This window comes from Tinamus guttatus, unplaced genomic scaffold (genome assembly GCF_059628265.1).
Source record: "Tinamus guttatus ecotype Peru unplaced genomic scaffold, ASM5962826v1 Tinamus_guttatus_pri_ptg000171l, whole genome shotgun sequence".
Taxonomy (NCBI): Eukaryota; Metazoa; Chordata; class Aves; order Tinamiformes; family Tinamidae; genus Tinamus; species Tinamus guttatus.
Genome location: NW_028288705.1, coordinates 3,043,038 through 3,064,738, shown reverse-complemented (window position 1 = coordinate 3,064,738; position 21,701 = coordinate 3,043,038). Strand labels below are relative to the sequence as shown.

General features: G+C 46.3%; 1 protein-coding gene across 1 annotated transcript in view; it reads left to right on the top strand.

Annotated features, from left to right (window-relative positions):
• Nucleotides 1-12,176: 12,176 nt before the first annotated feature.
• The window catches only part of RASSF3 (Ras association domain family member 3), a 74,344-nt gene continuing 64,819 nt past the window's right edge, over nucleotides 12,177-21,701 (top strand). Inside the window, exon 1 of the mRNA XM_088522976.1 lies at nucleotides 12,177-12,297. Within this exon, the coding sequence (XP_088379102.1) occupies nucleotides 12,177-12,297 (121 nt within the window). The remainder of the gene's footprint in view (nucleotides 12,298-21,701) is intronic.

The following is a 21,701-nucleotide window of genomic DNA, read 5'->3' as shown; positions in this document are numbered from 1 at the left end:
CGCAGCACCCGGGCCGGCACGGCCACCCGTGGCCGCCTTGGCCGTAGCAGGAGGAGCTCCGCGGCGGTCCCGGAGGAGCGCAGCTTGCAATCGGGGGGAAACACTGGGTGTTTCTCTGCCCCTTCGTGCCTTGGTACCGTGTGAATGTGCAGGTGAACCGCTCATAAATCCTTTATCTCCAAATCCTGAAAGCTTCTTGCAACAACACTAGCCTAGTTCCCGCAAGCTATTTTTATGCCATTTTAAGTTTTCTGAAAGGCTGCATTAAAATGGGCATTTCTAATGCCTGCGACGCGTGACAGTCACGTCCCAGTGAGCTCCCGGGCACTTGTCTGGAAGCGCAGGTTTGATAACGCTGGGCTGTGCGCGGGGTGGGGGCTTGGCTGCAGCTTTGCTAGGAAAAGCGCTGCAGCTCAGTGGTGTGGAAGCTGCGACGCGGGATGCTCCCAGCCCCGCTCCCGCCACCGCTGCCCGGAGCTCTCGGGGCGCGGGGATCGCCAGGTACCCGGCGGGCACCCGGCACGGCCGCTGCTGCGCCCTGAGCGCGGCTCTCCTCTCTGCGAGGTAAGGGATTTTCCTGAAAGCTTCCTGCGGGAAAAAAAAATAAAAGAGAAAGAAAGAAAAAGGAAAAGTAGAGGTTTAGTAAACTGGATCTTTGTAATTCTATCTCGCAACGTTCCTGCCGAAGTCCCGTGCTTGGTAAACGCGCTGAGAGGGGAGGCGTAAGCGCCGGCTGAGCCGGACCTGCTGCCGCGGGCCGGCTCAGCGCGCCCCGGGCTCGTTTCCTCCCCGACACGGCCGGTGCTGGGGCCGCTCCGCAGGGGAGCGGCGACTGCGGCAGCCCCGAGCGGCCGTTACGGGCGGGGCGGCGGCAGCAGCCGGAGCGGGGGGGGCCGTCCTGGGCGCTCCCCCGTTCCCGCCGCCGCCAGAGCCCCCGGGAGGCGCCGGGGAAGGGACGGGAGGAGCGCGCCGAGCTCCCGGCCGCGGCTCCCCGCGCATGGCGGCCGCGCACAGGGGCAGCCGCCCCGCCGGCTCCCCGCGCCCCGCGCGCGCCCGCCGCCGCCCGGCGCCGCCGCGGCCCCGCCATGTCCGGACCATCTTCCAGGCGGCGGCGGCGGCCGAGGAGGCGGCGGCGGCGCCGGGGCACGGGCACCGCTTCAGCCCGGCCGCGGCGGCAACGTGGTGCGACCTCTGCTGCCGCTTCGTCCTCTCGCAGGGCCTGCGCTGCGCGGGTGAGCGGCCGCTGCGTGTCGGGGCGGCGCGGCCGGGGCGTGTGGGCGAGGGGAGGAGGTCTGGGCACCCCGTTTGCAGCCGTGTTCACCGGCCTTAAGGAGAGCCTGTGTATGTGTTTGTTTGTTTGTTTATTTATCCACCCCCTTCAAATTAAAAAGTTGGCGCGCAGTGGCTTGTCGATTTGCCCAGTGCTGTTGAGCCCTGAGGAGGCCCCGTGTGGCCAAGGTGTAACCCGTGAGGAGGGAGGCACAGGCGAGGGGTAACCTGCAGGGAAGGAGGCGACAGCAAGGTGTAACGGGCGAGGAGGGAGGCACAGGCGAGGTGTAACCCCTGAGGAGGGAGGCACTGCGTGTGTGCGGCCTCAAGGTGCAGCCCCATGTGCTGGAGGGCTTCGTGCGGCTTGGCAGGTTTAGTTTTTACCTGCACGCAGCTTACTCAGCCTTGGGATACTCAGTGCTGCAAGCAGGTACTGTGTGCCACCATCTGAGTATCTTTTGGGGCTTTCGGGTTTGATTTGTAGTAGTTCAGATTCATAGTTTGATTTGGCTTTTTCTTCGCTGCATGGAAAAGTTGAGTTTTCTGCTTGTTTTGGCAGTTTTCCGGTCACTGAAATGCTCCAAGATGCAGTGATTTCACTCACCTGCTGGCTCCTTATAGCAAGGAAATATAATCTAGGCCTGGTAAATGATAATGCTCACTTGTCACCCCGCAGCTTTAAAAGCGTTTGGCCCCATTCGTGGTCATCTGGGGGTGAATTTCCCTGTGCTGCCCAGCAGGCTCATCCCCATCTGCAGCTGAACCGCCTTCTTTAAACCCTCATGCTCAGGATGATGCTGTCCCGCCGGTGGAACTGAGTGAGGTCCTGGTATTTTTACCAGTAAGTTGAGTAATATTTTTTTTCCTCAAGGCCATCAACTCAAAAATCATGAGGAGTAACCCCTGCAGTCTAGTGCTCGAGCTCTGTGTGCTGGGACCAAAGTGGTATTTCCATTACTGGGAAACTGTAGAGAAAAAGGCTCATGCAGAGACGAGCTGAGCTCACAACAAGGGCAGCAAATGGCTCTGTATCCATCAAGTACCTCTGCTGTTACTGCTTTTGTAGCACTTAAAAACATTATGCAACCTTCTCAGTGCTTTTATAAAATGTATTGAGGGAGAAAGATTATCCCCCATTAAGAACTCCAAGACCCATTCTTAATAGTTTCAGTTAAAAAAAAATATTATGTTGTTAAGGATAAACTAGTGCTGTCCTTAGTGGAGTGACACATTAAGTTGTGCGATTCGCTCTGGATCTATGTCACTAAACCTTCGTTTAGTAGATGATATTTGAAACCCAAGGAAGGACAGAAAGGTCAATCTTCTTTCTGACTGTTTTGTTGTGGCTTAAGGAGATGTAGTAACCTCACATTTTCCTCTCCTGGCATATGAGTTTTCTCTTAGGGTATTGTGCTGTTTTCACTGTTACGCCCCTCTTCTATAGCTCTGCCTTTGCAGGTTCCTAGCTGCAATGCAAATACTTTGGCTGTGAGAGTAGTGTGATTTGTATTTGTAGTTTAAGTTAGTGCAAAGTTTGTTCCGAGAGGGCACATAATATGCTTATATGGAAATAGACCTTAAAATCATGATTTTGCTTTTAAGATCAATTTTTCAAGTGGCAAGAATTTCAAATTTCATGTTAGATTATACATTATACAGTAACATTTTCTCAGAACAATTACAGTTTGTAGCATTTTTCATTCTTTTCCACAACAGCTCCATTTTCATGAGCACTTCAAGCTACACTGAATTAGGAGCGTTCAGCATTTCTAACCCAGCATGAATACAACATTTAAAAGCAACGGAGCCCTATGGAGATGAAAGGAAACAGTAGCTGCAATGCACAAAGATCACGACAAGGAACTCAGGTTTTCCTGGTTTGCAGGCACAGCAGTGAGCAGACTGGTGAAAAATTGGCTCAGGGCAACAAAACCAGTAGCCTTATCAGGACAGCCGTGTGGCTTGGGGGAACAAGGAGCTCCGTGTCCTTGCGATCTGCAGTTGCCAACTCAATGCTGCGGCCAGATGTCAATCTACACCCTTAGTCACAGGCCTTTGTGTGAGTGTTTGAATACAGAAGATCATAGAATCATAGAATCATAGAATGCTTAGGGTTGGAAAGGACCTCTAGAGATCATCTAGTCCAACCCCCCTGCATACGCAGGGACACCTAGAGCACGTGGCACAGGACTGCATCCAAGCGGGTTTTGAAGATCTCCAGAGAAGGAGACTCTACAACCTCTCTGGGCAGCTTGTTCCAGTGCTCTGTCACCCTCACTGTTAAGAAATTTTTCCTTAAGTTCCTATGGAATTTTTGATGTTTCAGTTTCCGGCCATTTCCTCTAGTCCTATCAGTGGCCACCACTGAAAAGAGACCATCCCCGTCCTCTGCACTCCCTCCCTTGAGGTATTTATATACACTGATTAGATCCCCTCTCAGCCTTCTCTTCTCCAGGCTGAACAGGCCCAGCTCCCTCAGCCTCTCCTCATAGGGCAGATGTTCCGGGCCCCTGATCATCCTTGTAGCCCTGCGCTGGACTCTCTCCAGCAGCTCCACATCCCTCTTGTACTGTGGAGCCCAGAACTGGACACAGTACTCCAGATGTGGCCTCACCAGGGCTGAGTAGAGGGGCAGGATCACCTCCCTCGACCTGCTAGAGATGCTCTTCTTAATGCACCCCAGGATCCCATTGGCCTTCTTGGCCACGAGGGCACACTGCTGCCTCATGGTCAACTTGTCGTCCACCATGACACCCAGGTCTTTCTCCGCAGAGCTGCTCTCCAGAAGGTCGGTCCCCAGCCTGTACTGGTGTCTGGGGTTATTCCTCCCCAGGTGCAGGACCTTGCACTTGGCCTTGTTGAATTGCATGAGGTTTTTCACCGGCCAGTTGTCCAGTCTGTCCAGGTCCCTCTGGATGGCAGCGCAGCCCTCTGGGGTATCGGCTACTCCTCCCAGTTTGGTATCATCAGCAAACTTGCTGAGGGAGCACTCTGTGCCTTCATTCAGGTCATTGGTGAATAAATTGAACGGGACTGGACCAAGGACTGACCCCTGGGGGACACCGATAGCCACAGGCCTCCAACTAGACTCCGCACCGCTGATCACCACTCTCTGGGCCCTGCCATCCAGCCAGTTCCTAATCCACCTCACTGTCCACTCATCTATCCCACACTTCCAGAGCTTGCCCAGGAGGATGTTGTGAGGGATGGTGTCAAAAGCCTTGGTGAAGTCGAGATAGACGACATCCACCGCTCTCCCCTCGTCTATCCAGCCGGTCATTTCATCATAGAAGGCTATCAGATTAGTCAAGCAAGATTTCCCCTTGGTGAATCCATGCTGACTACTCTTGAGCACCTTCTTGTCCTCCGTGTGCTTGGAGACAATGGCCAGTATGAGCCGTTCCATCACTTTCCGGGGACGGAGGTGAGGCTCACTGGCCTGTAGCTGCCTGGGTCCTCCTTCTTGCCTTTTTGGAAGACTGGCGTGACATTGGCCTTCTTCCAGTCTTCTGGCACCTCCCCTGTTCTCCAGGATCTTTCAAAGATGATGGAGAGCAGCTTAGCTATGGCATCTGCCAGCTCCCGCAGCACTCTGGGGTGCATCCCATCAGGGCCCATGGATTTGTGGGTATCGAGGTTCCTTAGGTGCTCTCTGACCCAATCTTCCTCTACCCAGGGCAAGTCTTCCTCTCCACCAGCTTCTTCTCTTGTCTCTAGGGCCTGGGGCTCTAAAGGGCTGCCCTTGGTAAACACCGAAGCAAAGAAGGCATTCAGCAACTCTGCTTTTTCTGTGTTATTTGTAACCAAGGTGCCCATCCCGTCCTCCAGCGGACCCACGTTTTCCCTGATCTTCCTTTTGCTGTTAATGTATTTGAAGAATTTTTTTTTGTTATTTTTAACGTCCCTTGCCAGCTTGCCTTCCAGACGTGCCTTAGCTTTCCTTGTCGCATCTCTGCACTCCCTGACTACGTTCATGTATTTCTCCCAGGGGGCCTGTCCTTTTTTCCACATTCTGTATACCGCTGCCTTCTGCTTGAGCATTGCCACAAGCTCCCGGCTCATCCACGCAGGTCTCCTGCCCCCTCTGCCTGACTTCTTACACACAGGGATGCACTGTTGCTGGACGTGGAGGAAGTGCCGCTTGAAAACTAACCAGCTCTCTTGGGCCCCCCTTCCTTCTAGAGCACTAGCCCATGGGATTCTACCGAGGAGGCCCCTGAAGAGGCTAAAGTTGGCCCTCCTGAAGTCCATCGTCGCAAGGCTACTTACAGCCCTGCCTCCTCCTCGTTGAATCCTGAACTCCACCAACTCATGGTCACTGCAGCCGAGGCTACCCCCCACCTTCACATCTCCTACTAGGCCCTCCTATTTGATAGCACGAGGTCCAGTAGCCCACCTCTCCTCGTCGGCTCCTCCACAACCTGCGTCAAAAAGTTATCGTCGACGCTCTGCAGGAACCTCCAGGACTGCTTGTGCCTGGCTGTGTTGTCCTTCCAGTTGATGTCGGGGTAGTTGAAGTCCCCCATGAGAACCAGGGCCTGTGACTGTGAGGCAACATCCAGCTGCCTATAGAAGGCCTCATCAACCTCCTCGTCTTGGTCAGGTGGCCTGTAGCAGACACCCACCACAGTGTCTCCCACATTAGCCTGCCCTCTAATCCTTACCCACAAGCTCTCAACTCGCTCATCCTCGACTCCCAGGTTGAGCTCCATGCATTCCAGTTGCTCTCTCACATAAAGAGCAACTCCACCACCTCGCCTTCCCAGCCTGTCCTTCCTAAAGAGCACATAGCCTTCCATGGCAGCGCTCCAGTTGTGCGAGCTATCCCACCACGTCTCTGTGATTCCGATGAGATCATGACGCTGGGACCGCACACAGATCTCCAGTTCATCCTGCTTATTCCCCATGCTTCGCGCATTGGTGTGCAGGCATTTCAGGGAAGCAACAGAGGCCACAGGTTTCCCAGGAGGGGTGAAAGAGGACACTCCGGGATCATTTCCTACCCTCACTTCCCCACTACCATACTCCCGCTGGACGCCATCTGACCTGGGCTGTGCGGTACTGCTTGCCGTGTCAGTGTGCCACTCCCCTTCCCCCTTCTTGCCTAGTTTAAAGCCCTCCTAACCAGGTTGGCCAGCCTTTTTGCAAAGAGACGTGTGCCCCTCTTGCTAAGATGAGTCCCATCATTCCCCACTAGCTGTTGGTCATCAAACAGAGACCCATGGTCATGTATCTGAGCTTTTGCTGGATTCCGGAGTTCTTGCTGCCAGGTTTTGGATTGCAGTTTGTTAACAGTTTTATTTTCCACATGATCTGGTCAATAGACTAGATTTACGCTGGTGGCAGGGACAGTGAATGACTTAATGAATTTATTTGCCCCTGAATTTTGAGACTACTATTTTTTTAGATGCACTTTTTCTGTGGAACCAAATAGAAGTGTTACTGCAACTCTTCAGAAGCTTAACCCATGCTGTGTGTTATTTTGTATGTCTACATATAAAGCACGTATACCTACAACAATTTTTAGGCCAGTGTAAAATTCTCTCGCATGAATATAGAGAAATTACAGAAATTCATGTCTTTCAGTTTAAGCTTTCTAAGGATCCTTAATCAGATGACATTTAGAGAAGGAGAGAAGCCCAGGTTAGTGGATATGGTGGCAAGTTCCCTCTTCACCCCCAGTCTGACACTCCTGTTGTCTCAGCTTTGCTCAGTGAACCATCTCTTACATCTTTTTAACCATTTTTTCCCGCTTCTTTTTCTAGACAGCTTTCCTTTATTGTAGAGGGCATAGCAGTTTCAGGGATTATCCAGGGCCTTCTGATTTTCTTCTGTCAGAAATGGGTGTTTTGGAATTTCAGGACAGCCTTTGTTAAGGGGCCTCATTTCATTTTAAAAAATACTCTTTTGATACTGGTCCTGAATATTCAGTAGGTGACTGCTACTTTAGTGCAGTTAAAGGACTGAGGGGTCCTGTTTTAGTGTATGGGATGTATCTACCACAAGAGGACTTTTTTTTTTTTTTTCCAAAATATAATTAAAAACAGCCCTTGGGACAAATCAACATGTTATCTAAATGCATTCCAATTAGCAGCAACATTAAAGAAAAATATTCCTCTTTACAGAAATGAAGGTAAAATGCAGAGGAGTTGGGAAGAGATAGGGTTTAATGAGGTTTTTTTTTCCTTCAGAAGGATATATTTTGATGTTATTTAGAAAGTGGATAGACTTTATCAGCTATGTCTGCAGTAGGAAGGTGTTTATATTTAATGACGTGTAATGAAGGGATTCAATTACTAGAACTACATCTCGAGTTACTGCTTCAGTTACCAAAACCATTCAAGCTCCAGGAGTGTCTCTGGTTTTTCGCTTAGGAGGGAGGACAGTGCATCAGGTTAGGAACAGCAGGGCTGAGAGTCCTCCTCTCCAAAGAGATGTCTTAGGATACACAGCTTTCAAACCTGCATTTGTTTTGTTTTAAATCCCAGGTTTCCCAAATGGGTTGGATCTGCAGGGGCTGGACGGCCAGGGGCCCGGGCTGGGCTGGCAGCCGTGGAGCCCCCGTCCCGAACGGCTCCGCGGAGGAGCCCGGGGAGCTGCTGCCCGCGCAGGCGCCGTTGCCAGGCCCCGTCTCGCGCTCTGTGCTTAGCTCCAGCTGCAGGCAGGCCGGGACCGTGCGGCCGCGTTCCGGGTAAACGCTAGCTGGGAGCTGCTATGGCGGTAGAAAGGAGGCTGCTGACGAAGTAGTGGTGAAATAGATGTTTCTGCAGGCAGCGTGCATACCTGGCTTCGAGTTGTGTAATGAAACATCAAAGCAGAGATCTATTTACGAAAGCAAGAAGAGCTTAGTGGTAGAAATGTTACTCTTAGTCACCAGTGTGGTACCTTCTGCTTGCTGAGAGAGCCTTGGGGGAGCGCAGAAGGCCTCGTCGCTTGCCAGCCTTGCAGAACTTGCTGTATCTTGAAGTCAGTTTTATGTATCTAATATTGCCATGCTCAGAGTTCAACATGTGCTTAGTGGTGCTTGTCCAGGAGTTTTATGGGAATTAACAGTGCTCGTGCTTCTAAAATACTGGGCAAAAAGATAAAGTTGAAGTTTTCCCTGATCGGTGCATTTTTGGATGAATTGATGAAATAGTTTCTTGCTGGAATATTTGCTATTGTATTTCATTTTTTGCGTTATGGTAGCAATAGGATCTCTCAGCCCAACCCTGGGAGACCCTGGGAGGCAGTGTGCCTGCACAGTAAGAAGCAGACGTTACTTGGAGGTGCTGGGGGCGAAGCAGCCGCGGATGAGAGCACGCGGAGGTGAAATGACTTTTTTCAAGGTTATCTAGGAGGTCACTGGCCAAGCCGGAATTAGAACTCACTTCTCGTCCAGTGATCCTGGTCATCTCTTCCTTCTGTTGCTAAGTAGCATTGACCAGAAAACTCCAGTGTGATTGGATGGATTTCCTTTTCCAGACAGTTAAATGCAGGTCAGCAGTGTGCACGACATAAAGAAAAAAAAATAGTGATGCTGTTTTTGGCTGGATGGCATTATGAGCTGCTAGACATGTCTGTTTTCTCTGCACTGTACCGAATAGTGACAAATGCCTTTTTGATTTTGCTCAGTGGAGTATCAGAAGAGCGCTCGTCTACAGCGTCTTGGGCACAGGCGCCTGACAGCCAGTGTAGGAGCTTAGTAGGAGCTTAGGAGAAGCTTAAAAGCTACAATGAAAGGTGAGCTCTGCAATGCCTCTCTTGTGCATTTTTCTCTTACACTTCAGATCTAAATATTATCTTCCACCTCATAACTGCCATGATGAAAATAAAGCATGGGGAGGAGGGGGCAAAAAAATGACTTTTGCTCCCCTAGGGAAAATAAACATGCAAGGTGCACCCTTGTTAATCTCAAGTGTGTAATCACTCTCATGGCATTCAGAGCTCTAAAGAAGGATGTCCCTGCTTTATTGTATCCTGAAGAAAGATCAGGTTATTTTTGTCTTAAACAGGTTAAATTAGGGTGACCAAACTGATTGTTTTAGCAACACACTTAACACCTTTCCTTGTTTTTCTGCCCCGACCCGATTTCCTTTATAGATAGTTCCGTGCAAACTCCCAGTGAGAAATCTACTAATTTTGGCACAAAGTCACCCAAAGCCCACAGGCAAGTTGGTCTGTCATCCGCTGAGTCAAACTCTTTGTGTCAAACTGTGTTACAAGGCAACTCAGTATCTTCTCTCTACTTTTAGACTTGAGGTTTTTTTTCTCTATTCTAAAGTATATACAAAACTGATTTTCCTAAAGACCATTGAATCATTTTTTTTCATAATTTTATTGCTACAAGTATAATACCTCTCTCGAGCCTGAGACAGAATCCACTCTCATGTACAATTAACAGGATTGAAGCTCGTGTTTATTTCCAGCTAAATACATTTCACACAGGAAATGATGTCCACTGCATAGATACAGTATTTTTCTGCAAAACCCAGTCCGAGGTTACTCATCTTCTTAAAATCCTTTGGTCTGTTTCAATGCTCTTGGGCAAAGACTGAAGAGACACGGTCCATGGGGATCACAAGGCAATCGAGGAGCGCAAGCGAGGCTCCCACCACACCGAAGGGCCTTCTGCTGCCTCGGAGAGCGGCCCGGCCCAGTCCGGCCTGCCATGGGGCAGGTTGAGCCTGGTGTTACACCCGCTAAACACAGAGAATCTCCAGCTTTCTGTCACCCTCCATGCAGCGTAAGCAGAGCTGCCTCAGGAGGGGCTGCGCGAGCTCTGCTTCGCCCGGCCGATCGGAGCTGATGCAGGCTGACAAGCGGCCCCTTACTGGGGCACGTGTTCCAAAGCGAAAAGTTGAGCTTAGCAGGAACCACTGCAGTCATCACGGTGCCCTGATGTGATGACCGGGGCAATACAAGCTCTGGAGTATCATCCGTCCATTCAGCATTTTGGTTTGACTAGAGCCTAAAAGCTTAAAAGTGATGGAGGACTCATGAAATTATTGCAAGGTTAACCACGTTGCTGTTCAGTTCAGCCTGAATTCAGGTTTGTATTCTTGTGCATGTTAGCTCGTTTACTGTGTAGTGTCATTATCAGATTTAACTGACATTTTTATATATAGATTGGGTTCTGTCTGTGTTAAAATAATATACAGTGTGGTATGCTCTTGCATATGTTTTGTTCCTATAAGGCACTAGACATTGTAAGATATAAGCCTCCTTGGGTTTATTGTTCTCATCAGAAAGCTCAGTTTACCATTTTAAAATGTTAAATTCTGGTGTGTTTTGTTGATTAGTCTTTAATCCCTGTAAAATGCTACTGTAGCAAAAATACCCTTCTATTTAGGAAGCAAAATCTTCCTGTGCACTTTCTATCTTTAAAGGTAATAGTGGCGTTCCACTGCTGAGATTTTAAAAAGTTTATAACTGTGTGGGTTCTTCATAAAACTAAGTATGCAAATGTATTCATTTTTAGTCTGAAATATCAAGTGTTCTTCTACATGTCCCCTTTATTTTCCTTACACTTTCTTATGTATAGTTTTTAGTGATATCTTTGTTATTTGATTCAGTAATTGGTAGATGCTGTTAAATCATTGAAAACTGTGTCATTTCCTCAAAGCAGCGAGTCAGCTGTTGGGTTTTACCTCTGTTCCTTGCCCTTGCTGAAGTGGGTGACAGACCTCCTCCCTGTGCTAAAACTGTCACTTTGCTGCTAGCTGCCTGCTGGTGCCGTGGGCTGGAGCTGGAGGAAGGGACGTGGCTGGCCGTTTAAGTCCTGACTTCTGCTTTTTAACTGGCACTGACTAGAGAATTGTAGCAGATCGAGTGGAAATGGAAATGTTTATTTTGTTTTCAGAGAAATATTGACTGGGGGAAATGCAATCTATCCAGTGTAGTCCTGAGAAGTGGCAGTGTGTTAAAAATGTCTGATGTATAAAATGGGGTTAAATATTTCACATATTTTAATGTAGAAAAATACATTGTGAATGCTGGAAGAGTTATTAACTGTGCACTGTGAATGTGGCTAGTGTAACAAAGCCCTTACTTACTGTAGTTTAAAGGTTGATATAAAAGATCTTTGTTTAATAATGCCATTAGTCTTGATTTTCAGTATTCTCTACCATCCATATTCAGCAGAAGAAAAAAGTTGAATAAGCTATAGAGAAACTTGTGGCATAGTTGAGATCATACAGAGCTTGGGAAATGATTAAATCGCGTTGCTGTTAGAAAGTGAATGCTGGAATTCATGATAAATGTTACTTCATAACATCTCTGGATTTATGTTTAAATATATGTTTTGTTTGAAGCATGTCGTCTTGGTACTGAGATAATAATAGTTTCTTTTGATAAGTATTAAGGAAAAGTAGACTTGAATTGTGGCAACAAATAATTTGACCGTTATGTGTGCCTTAAAATCCATTGAAGGTAAAAGTTGCTTTTTAAAAACCCTATTTATCAATAGAAATCTCTGTTAAATTTATTGCTAAGAACCTTCATAAGAAGATCTTTAAGTCTCTCTCTCTCTTTGGATAACATCCCAGTGATTAAAATAGAGCTTTTTTAAGGAGAATTACTCTGTAGGGTTTGAAATGTATTTGTTTTCTGACTGGAAAAGGAAAGGTAGCTGGAGATGAACACCAAGCCTTTCAAAAACCTTTCTGTGGAAAACATTTCTGGTTTTAGCATTACTGGAAATACAGTAGCAGGTCAAGATTCTGAAGCGCTGGTCTTTCTTTAGCCAGAGCATCTATTAATATAGCTGCTCCTCGTAATGAGAGGGGAGGGCTGGAGGCCGCGGGGCTGCGGCCGCGAGGGAGGGGATTTAGGGCTAACAGGTGGCTCGGGCTGCGCGGGCGCCGGGGCCTTGCTGCCGCCGTCGCTGCCGCCGTCGCGGCTCTCGAGGCTGCAGCGCGCCTGGGGTGATGGCCATAAGAAGCGACCTGAGCAAAACCGTGAGGAGGATAGCGCGCTTCTTCTACTGCTTCCCCAAGGCGCTGGGCGGCTCGAGGAGGAGGACGGTGAAACTTCTCTGGAAGGCTGCTGGTAAGTCTGCTGCTGCACCACTTAAGATGCTTTTTCCTCCTCTACAAAGAGATTCACGGGGAAAATAGTTTCTTTCCATTTTGCTGGGTCACTTTTCCAGCCCAGCATTGTTTGAATTATTGCATTTTGTGAGGCTCACTTGAACAAAACTGTAAAGATAATTTGGAAACACAATGGAACATTAGGATTGCTCAGATGAGGAATTCTCTTGCAGCATTGTAATTTATACAAATTAATATTCATTTATGTGATTTGGTGCCCATTTCTACAGACCTGAGATTAATACCCTGTTTTTTCCTTAAGTCTGTACATAGAAGCTCTGATATGATTCAAAGCTCTGCCAGAAAATGGTATGCAATTGCCCTATCTATTAGTTTAGCCAGAAGGCTACGTGCAGCATGAATCGCCTGAAGCCCTTTAATTCGCTGCTGGGTGAGCTTGAGCTCCGTGTTCCTTCAGTGATGAGCAGTTCGGAGGGGCCTGGGGTTTGGCGGCGATGCCCCGCTCCTCATGTCCATTTTATTGGCTGAAGTGCAGTACCAGTCACCTCGCCAGTTAGTAAAATCATTCCTTCTAAAGGCAATTCAGTGTTTTGATCCTTGGCCAGTCCTAGTGGAGAAACGTTTGCCTCTCTAGATATATCTGGAGAGTATATATTTTTTTCGTAAATATCCCTGAAGCTGAAAGACGGCCCTTTGCCTTTAGAAGTGTCCTTTAAGACTGAGGTTGAGGCTTATGAGTATTTGAGTATCAGAGATAGGCTGCAACAACGACCGGGCACTGGACCTCTGCAGATACCTTAGATTTGTGGCTTGCCTTCTGCTTCCGTCTCAGAAATCCTTGTCCTCTCTGAGCTGGTGACAAAATCTGCTGAAGCACAAAATGAGTATTTATGTATAGCAGTGAATTCAGGGCTGTTGTAGGTATGTGTAATCAGAAAGCTGGGTTTGATAATTCTGCTCCAACAAGATCTACCAAAGCATAATTAGGTTTCTGTTGCTGAAAATCTGTAGCTTTACAACCTCTGCTTGGATGGATATGTTGACATTTTTGGCCATGAATTATTGCCTACTGCAGACATACTCCTTTCTAAATAACACTAAACATTGACAAAATTAGGCACAGTTTTCCATATGGGGACATAATTCAAAAAACCTCCTTTAGGAGGTAGATTCTAGGGTGGTTCTCAGTAACTTTTTTGGTGAAATTACTCACTGAAGGAACAAAAGTAGGCTTTAACTGTAGTTCAGATTGTATGAAATGTAGGTCCTAAAATTTCAAGAGCATTTAGTTTAGCCAAGAATATGTAACATTATTTACAAGAGTTCAAACCTGTAGGTTGTATTATTTAAGGTTTTTAGCCTGTATTTCTTTGAAATAGGCTTATGTTTCTTCCTACAACATCTTCTTCCATGGTACAGAGTATAGAAAACAATGATCAAAAAGACAAAATAAATGTAACTCCTGGTCTCTGTTTCATAGCAGTACATTACATAGATGTGACAGTTAACAAACATAGAGCTTTCTTTTATTTCATTCAGCGTATAATTAAATTGTCGGACTTACTACCAGAGGATGCTGCTGAGGTCAGGAATGTAACAAGGTTTAAAGAGGGTCTGGAAGAACAAGAATATTCACTGTTCAATACAGAAAAAGCTTTGGAAGAGTCGAATCTTTTTGCTCCAATGTTTAAACTAATTTTCACGATTAGGGATTAGTCTGAGATAGTTTTGTGGTTAAGGTCCACAAGTGTTGCTGTTTCTTGCGGTTTGTGCAGTTCAGCACTAGCAGAGACAAGCTTGTGATCCACGTTGATTTAAACCTCCAGGACGCTCTTCAGCCTTGTACAGAAGAAAAGCAGATTTTAGACCTGTTCCTCAAAAAAGCATTCCATTATATCATATGGAAAACATAAAAAAGCATAATGCTTGCAATCATTTTTTTACTTGCACTAAAGACGCCCAGTAGTAAACCCTGCTTGCTTTAAAGCTCTTATAATAAATAACTAAGGCAATTTAAAGCAATCTCAGGTGGATCATTTTGCTTGGTCTTGTTTCTCATCAAGTCCTACCAGCACATGAAGAGCTCCCAGCTAGTGAGGGCTTTCGTAACTTGAGCTGCTGCCCCGCTGGATGCGTAGGAATCTGAGTGCAGGTGGGGAGATTTATTGACAAAATCTCAAAACTAGCTGGATCTTTCATGTAATTATAAGTTGGTGATTATGTATCAATCAGTGTTGGTAGGGACTTGGTGTAACTGCTCTAGTGTGTTACTCTTAGTTCTTCTGTAACACTAAAGCTAATAGGTTATTTTTATTGATTTGGAAGAATTTTTGCGCAGATGGTCAAACATCTGCTATAAAATTATGTTTATGTAAAAATGTATGTTTTGAAAAGCCCATGGAAAAGTGCAGAAATGTAGTGCTATCTCTTAATTTGGTTTCCAGCTGAAAGAAAACACATACAGGCTTAAAATTCTCTGCAAGCTGCTCACAGAAAAATACAAGTCAGCTTTTCAGCTGTCTCTCTAAAATGTGTTCAGCCAAAAAAAGAAATCTATAACACGCAGTTATAGAGAATATATAATTATTTGTGTGATATGTCAACTTAAAGAGATTTAGTTTAAAATATTTGTGAATTAATTCCTTATTTTTACATTTGGCCAGTTATTATGGCATAAGTGCATATATTCTTGCATAAACTTTTAAACTATGTTACTCCAGAAGTACATTGGGTGTGTAGAGGTAGCAGATTCTTACCCGGCATTTGTGAGAATACACTACTGGAAAATGAATCAACAGATAATATCACTATATTTCTGTATTCTTACCTAGACACAGTTGCAAAAGTAACTGGAAATCTTTGCAGTTACGGATCTGCTGCACTCCGGAGAAGAGGTGTGGGTGGCGCGGAGAGGCAGCCATGGAGCCAATGGCCACGGTGTCCTGCACTTCATGCTTGCTTTGGGCTTGGGAGGGTGGGGGCAGTTAGTGCCAGTCCTTGCAGAGGAGAGAGCAAGGAGAGCTGCTGCCCAGCCCTGGTGATCAGTGGAGTGAAGGGCTGTTCAGGAACTGTTTCCTTGGGGTGTTTAACCTCAAAGTGGTGGATGAGGTGGTTACCTCCAAGGGAAGATCATTTGAAGGATTGCTTAGCTGTATTGGGAGGGGGAACAGACACACATGTTCAGAGCTTGCTCAGTGGAAACTGGGTTGGATATAGATCAGTTTGGTTGAAACTTAGTGCGAAGCAAACAAGGTGGAGTGACGTGACTGCAGATGGCCCTTCTGTGCCCGACATGCAAAGACCCAAGTTCTTATCTCATAGGGACCTGCTGGGGTAGATGACCAAAACCTGTGATCCAGCTTTTCCCGATTATCTTTTTTTTTTTTTTTTCCTTTCTGAATGTCTAGTTCATGGATCCCAACTATATAATGCCAGAGATGCATTTAATACTTCAACAGACTGGAAGAACAGTGGTCATTTATGCTCATACACTTTTTCTATCTGTAATAGTTAGGTGCAGTCTTTAATGTTAGGGTTGTCCGGCTACTTCAGATAGTTCAGTCCTGTTGATTTGAATGTTCTTAATCATCGAGTAGCATGTATGTCTAATTTTCATTTAAATATACATAGATTATTAACGGAAGTATTTAAAGATCATTTGTGAAAGCATATTTTTAAGTTTCTGGTCTTAAAAAAATAACTATATATGTGCTTTTTCTATTTCTTTTTATTTTAAGGATATGTGTAATTTTTCTTGCATCTTTTGCTTAGAAATGTGCTTGCCTTCTAGAGAAAACTGTGCAAGGATCTATACTGCACAAAATGTATTTATTAATAAGGAGGATAGTTCAGTATATTAGTGTTTGCAGGTCTTCAGGATAGGTTCAAGGTGTTCATCATATATTAAAGAAGTTCATCATACTTAGTGACTGGACAAAGAAACAGAATTAATTCACTATTGATAAATACGAGGTATTGATAAATACAGGGCAGAAACGCTCTGACAGCATGTATGGAGCAGCGGCTTCTAATTTATTTTTTACTACTTGGAAGACTCTGAAGAAAATCATGTCGATGTTCAGAATGAAAACTCAAACCCTTCTTTCACTGTGTAGAACCGTGTTGTGCCTACCCTTCATACAAAGCGTAGTTTAGGTCACCCTATCTTAAAGAAGATACAGAAGAACTGGGAGATACAAAAGAAGGCTTTGGATGACTGAAGAGATGACAGTTCTCACAGAACCAAGGCTTTCCAGCCCGGGTAGGAGGCGGCTGCTGAAGAGCAGCTCCTGGAGGGAGTCGGGCTGCGCGGAGCGTTGAAGGAAGCCGGGTTCCTTGCTGCTGCTCAGAGCACAAGAATGCAGGGACCGGCCGTGAAATGGGCAGACAAGAGGCTTGAAACAAACTGCTCTCACATGCATGCACACACATACACATAATTGAATTGTGGAGCTCATTGACGCAGGATGTTTTGGAGACTAGTAGTATAAATGTATTCAAGAAATGATTAGATAAATTCATGGAGGAAAGAGCCATCAAGGCATATTAAATAAGAAGATGCAGATGCAGCCTCTGGCTCATCTGTTTTAAACTGCAGGGTGGTAAACTCCAGAAGGGTGTAAGGGAGAATGTTATTCGAAATTCCTCCTCTTCTCATACGTTTTCTCTAAGCATCTGCCCGTTGATTCTACCTGAGACAGGATTCTAGCCTAGATGAACCTTTGGTCTAATCCAGTCCACATGTGCCTGTGTTTTTCTAGTGTGTTGCTAGTGGAGACTGGAGCAACCCAAGCCTCTTTCATTGTCACTGATTTTTATGTAATTCTCCACCCATTAATTGTTCAGATTTTCCTTCTATGTTTTCCCATGGGAGGTGGAAAACCGTATCATCAATGCACTGTTTTATTCCACCTCTCAGATAATTAAATGAGTCTAATGTAGCATCCCATTGAACTCCCTTTTCCCTGACTGTAACAATCTTAAGTGCAACAAGGCAAATCTCTTTCCTTTTTCGCAAGGGAAAATCCTAATTTGCATCCTGAGATTTACCAAGATCTTTGTAGCATGTAATAAATGTCAGTTAGAATTCTGTACAGGTGACCATGCAGACCCCCTGCTTGGAGCAGGGTTGCAGATGTGACCATCCTCACCAGGTCCTAGCTCTCAGCATCACCAGTAACTGCTTCCACAACCTGGGCCTCATGTGGATTTACTCTTCTGAACCTTCTCTGCAGAAAGTACTTTGGAAGTTTTAACTCCGCTTTCTGTTTTACTACTACCGCGCTGCTTTGCTTTACCAATGTCAAGCAGTAGAAGCAGCCAAGTGCTCCCTGCTGATTCCGGGGGCTCCCGTGGGCGCTAGTAGGGAGAGAACAGGAGCACGGGAGGACGGAGAGGACGGAGCGCTGCGTATGTTAGATGGAGCAGCTTCCCAGCCTTGTACTTCAAGCTCCGCAGGCAGGGTGGGAATGACGACAGGGCTGCTGAAAGAAAAGCTGTGGATTGGTCACTTATGAAGAGAGACATTAATAAATCAGTAGGACAGAGTTACCTGTTTTACAGGAATAAGGTAACATTATATCCTGATACGTGCAGTTAGCCTAGACTGGCTGGATGCAGCACGCAACGAAGCGCCCAGGACTGGACGGCGCTCGGGATGAGAGATGACTGATCCGTAACACCCTTCTGAGCAAGCACAGGCATCAGCGTCGCTTCGCTTCAGCTGACGGGTGGTGATTCCGCTTCCTCATCTCATGTTTAAACATAGCCAACTCCAGGCTTTATTAGCTGAAAGTTAAAGAATTTAGATGTTATTGAAAGCCATCTTTCAGTTAAAGGCCTGGCTTTTGTCCTACTAGAATATATATTTTTTTTTCTCTGCTAATAGAGTGAGCCTTGGTTCTTCAATAGAGATTTAGAATGAATGCCCAATTTTCGGGTCAGATAGACCAGTTCTGCTCTGAGTTCTCAGGAGGCTTTTCCTTAATCCACTCCAACTGCAAATGTTGCCTTTATTGTGCTATTAATTCCACTATAAAAGGGGAATATATTAACGCAAATTTGGTCATTAACTTGTATCTCCTTGACATGCAGGTAGCTAAGGCTAAGCCATACTTTTAATTCCTTTTTTTTTCTTTTTCATTTTTCTTTTTTTTTTCCTTTTCTTTTTTTTCCCTTTCTTTCTGTGCAGATTTCTTCTAGACAAAAGGAAAACTAAAAATATCCATTTTGTGAACTAACTTCATGCTGTTGCAGGTATGCAGCAATAGAGGGCACTGAAGTAAATGCTTTCAAGGTGTTTGTGTTGGATTGGCACGCAGGACCAACAGTTGACTTTTTTTTTCTTTTTTTATGTATAATTTTTTTTCCTCCCTTTAAAAAGTTTTTAAATTGCAAAAAGACTAACAATCAATGAAGGAGAAGTCCTAAAGTGTCGGCATGAGACATAACTGAATTAAGTAATTTGGACCAATTTTTGAACTTCTAAACAGAAATGCTTCCGTTATTTCCAAAGCATTTTGAGTGCAGAAATGTGTATACAGCCTTGTCTTCCTGGGGCAGATGTTCTCCAAACATAAAGTCTTGTGACTTCAGGACTCAAAAGTGGATTTTAAATGCATTTTATGAAACAGCCACAAAAAGACAGGCAGATGTTCAGAGCTGATATTCCCCAGCTCCATTTTATTCAGGTTCTTGGTGGAGAGGGTTTCAGTAGGCAGCTTTTTGTAAGTTTTATATGAAGGTGTAATTTAATTGACAGATGCTCTGGACTGTTTTGGACCTTCCGATGGCACACACAGTGCGATGGGTTTGCAGCTGGGCTCCATGTGCCACGGGCAGGTCTGCGGGGGCAGCTCCCGTTTTCCTGCAGCCGCCCCGCGGTGCCACGTTGGTGCCGGGACGCGGAGCGCACGCGACACCGCGGATCTCCCCAGCTCTTGGGCCCCGCGTGGCGCAGGGGGACGGTTCCTCTCCTCAGCCTCCGTGCGATAGCCTGGGCTTCGCTGCCGCATGTGCCCGGCAGTACAAAAGCACTCTCTGAAGTCTGTTACAAAGGTGAGGATAAGACGATATATCAAGATGTCTCCGATCCTTTGTTTGAAGTTCCTGCACAGAAGAAATGAGCCTCCCCGCCCCAGCTGCGCGGGGAGGTGAGGACGGTGGTGTCTGTGCTCCAGCTGTAAGGAGCGGCCGCTTCTCGGAGCGCTCATCTCTGGAACAATGGGCATCGTTTTCACGTGTCCTTCTGGCTTGCTGCAAAGTAGGGGTATAATTTATTAGTCTTTGCACTTATTAGCAGATCTAGCCTTACCATGTCTGGCAATTTTTATGTTGTGCTAATACAAAACAAGGGAAGGTGAATCACAATGTCATGTTCAAAGCTTTGCTACGTCTGGAGGTTTTTGGCAGAACATGACAGTGTCCCCAGAAGGGCACTCCAGAAAACTAGCTGGGTGCATGGGGACAAGAGATTACTCCATTGAAATACTCATTTCATGGTTTCATACTTGGTGTTCAGCCAAAGCTCACAGGAACATGGGTGTTATCAGCCTAAGGAGACTTTTTCAAGACATTCAGTTCACATAGTTTTCAGGGAATTGCAGCAAGAAGAGGAAGCGTGAAGCTGTAGCTGGAAAGTTCAACTAGAAAGCACAGGAGACCTACATAGAGAGAGACCATAGGGAGGAAGGAGAAATGAAGCATCTACTCTCCTTCACACGCATGTGCTCCTGTGTGGTGCTCTAGGGCCCAGCTTGCCCCGGGCCAAGGAAGAAGAATTTCAGGTGGTGGAAGGAGAGCTTTGGGCTCTGTGCCCCCGGCCTCCCTGCCAGGCAGAGGAGGTCGAAGGACTCCCCAAAACACGCGTGTAACCCCGGGAGGGGAAGCAGCCGCCTTGCAAGCCAGCCCTGATGCCCAGTCAGATGAGGAAGGTGGCATTTAGTAAATACCATCTAAACTTGTCTTGTCTTGTGCTTTTCTTTTTAAACTGTTTCCATTATGGCAAATTAATGTTTTAATCTTTAGCTTTATTGAGGTAATGGGGTAAATCTGTGAGGTAAATCTATTCAGTTTTGTTTGCAAAGGGATTTTAGGATTGTTTCAGGGTGGTCTGGCAGGCGCTGGATGCTTCCTACTTGCAGGAGCGGTGGCTGCAAACAGGCCTGCGTGCAGAGTGTTGCCTACCCACAAGTACGGGCGTTTCCAGGAGCAAGGGTTTGTCTGGAGGCTGGTAACTCAGGAATTCAGGTTGGTGAAAGGACCTCCCGCCAGCAGTGCTGGCAGGCGCTGGAAAGAGGGAGGGGACCCAACACTGAACTGAACTAAGGCTGATGGAAATACACTGGGCTTTACAGAGAGATTTAATGGACTTTAATAGCTCTGGAGCGATTCAATGGGATTTATGTTCCTGCGCCACTCCAGGGCAGGTGCTAAAAGGCATGTAAGCATCTAAGCGCCCCTGTTGAATTTGGTAGTTCACGGTAGGCATGAGTCAGGTGTGTGTTTTGCAGTTGTTGGTAGAGTGATTGGGCAGTCATAGTGTCATAAACTCCCTCAATAGTGAAGCATTTTCTGTGGCCTTTGGCAGCAAGTTTATGTGGCTCTTGAATATGCTTCTTCCATGCAGGCACCTACGTTATCAGTTCTTAAGTGCACAGCTAGATGGCAATGTCCCCTTCCCATCCTTGGGTACAATGGCGACCTGTCTTGGGATGTGGGTCCTGCTTTGCTTCGAGGATGCCTGAACTCTGATGTCTTGGAGTTGGCAGCTATCTAGCAAACCCTCTAGCACGAGCCAGGTAAGGTAAGATCAGAATAAATAAGGTAGAATCAGATAAAAATAGCTTTTTGAAAGCTCCCAAATAGAGTATGCAGTCTTAGAGGTCTTAAAGTACCAAGGACAGTAACTGAGGAAAATCTGTTTTTGTCTGTTTAGTGCAAAATGCCTTTTCCTCCGTCCTGTTTTGCAGTTGCTAGGCCAACAACGTTACTTGATGCAGGTGGTCGGAGATGGGTCCCTGTGCTCCTGGGCAGCAGGGATGTTAGAGAAGCCAAAGTTCATGGAGCTGCTGATTTTTATACCTCAGGGCTTCCCCCTCTGCTTTGCAAATGTCATGTCCTTTGGATGTGGCTACGTCGGGTTGCTGCCTGCCTTGATGTTGAACAGTCATGTAAAAACTTTGAGCCTTTAACTGATCAGTAATAGAGCTGTTCTGGAGGCCTTGACATTCTGCTTCTCTCATCAGCTTCCAAAATAGTAATTCTTGGTCGTCTGAAGCAACAAAGATATAAATCAAGCAACATCCTCAAACTGGAATTCATGACAATACTGTTATTTTCATATATTTATTAAAACATTGCAAGTCATATGTTTGTCTCATATGGACATAACATTCTTCCTCC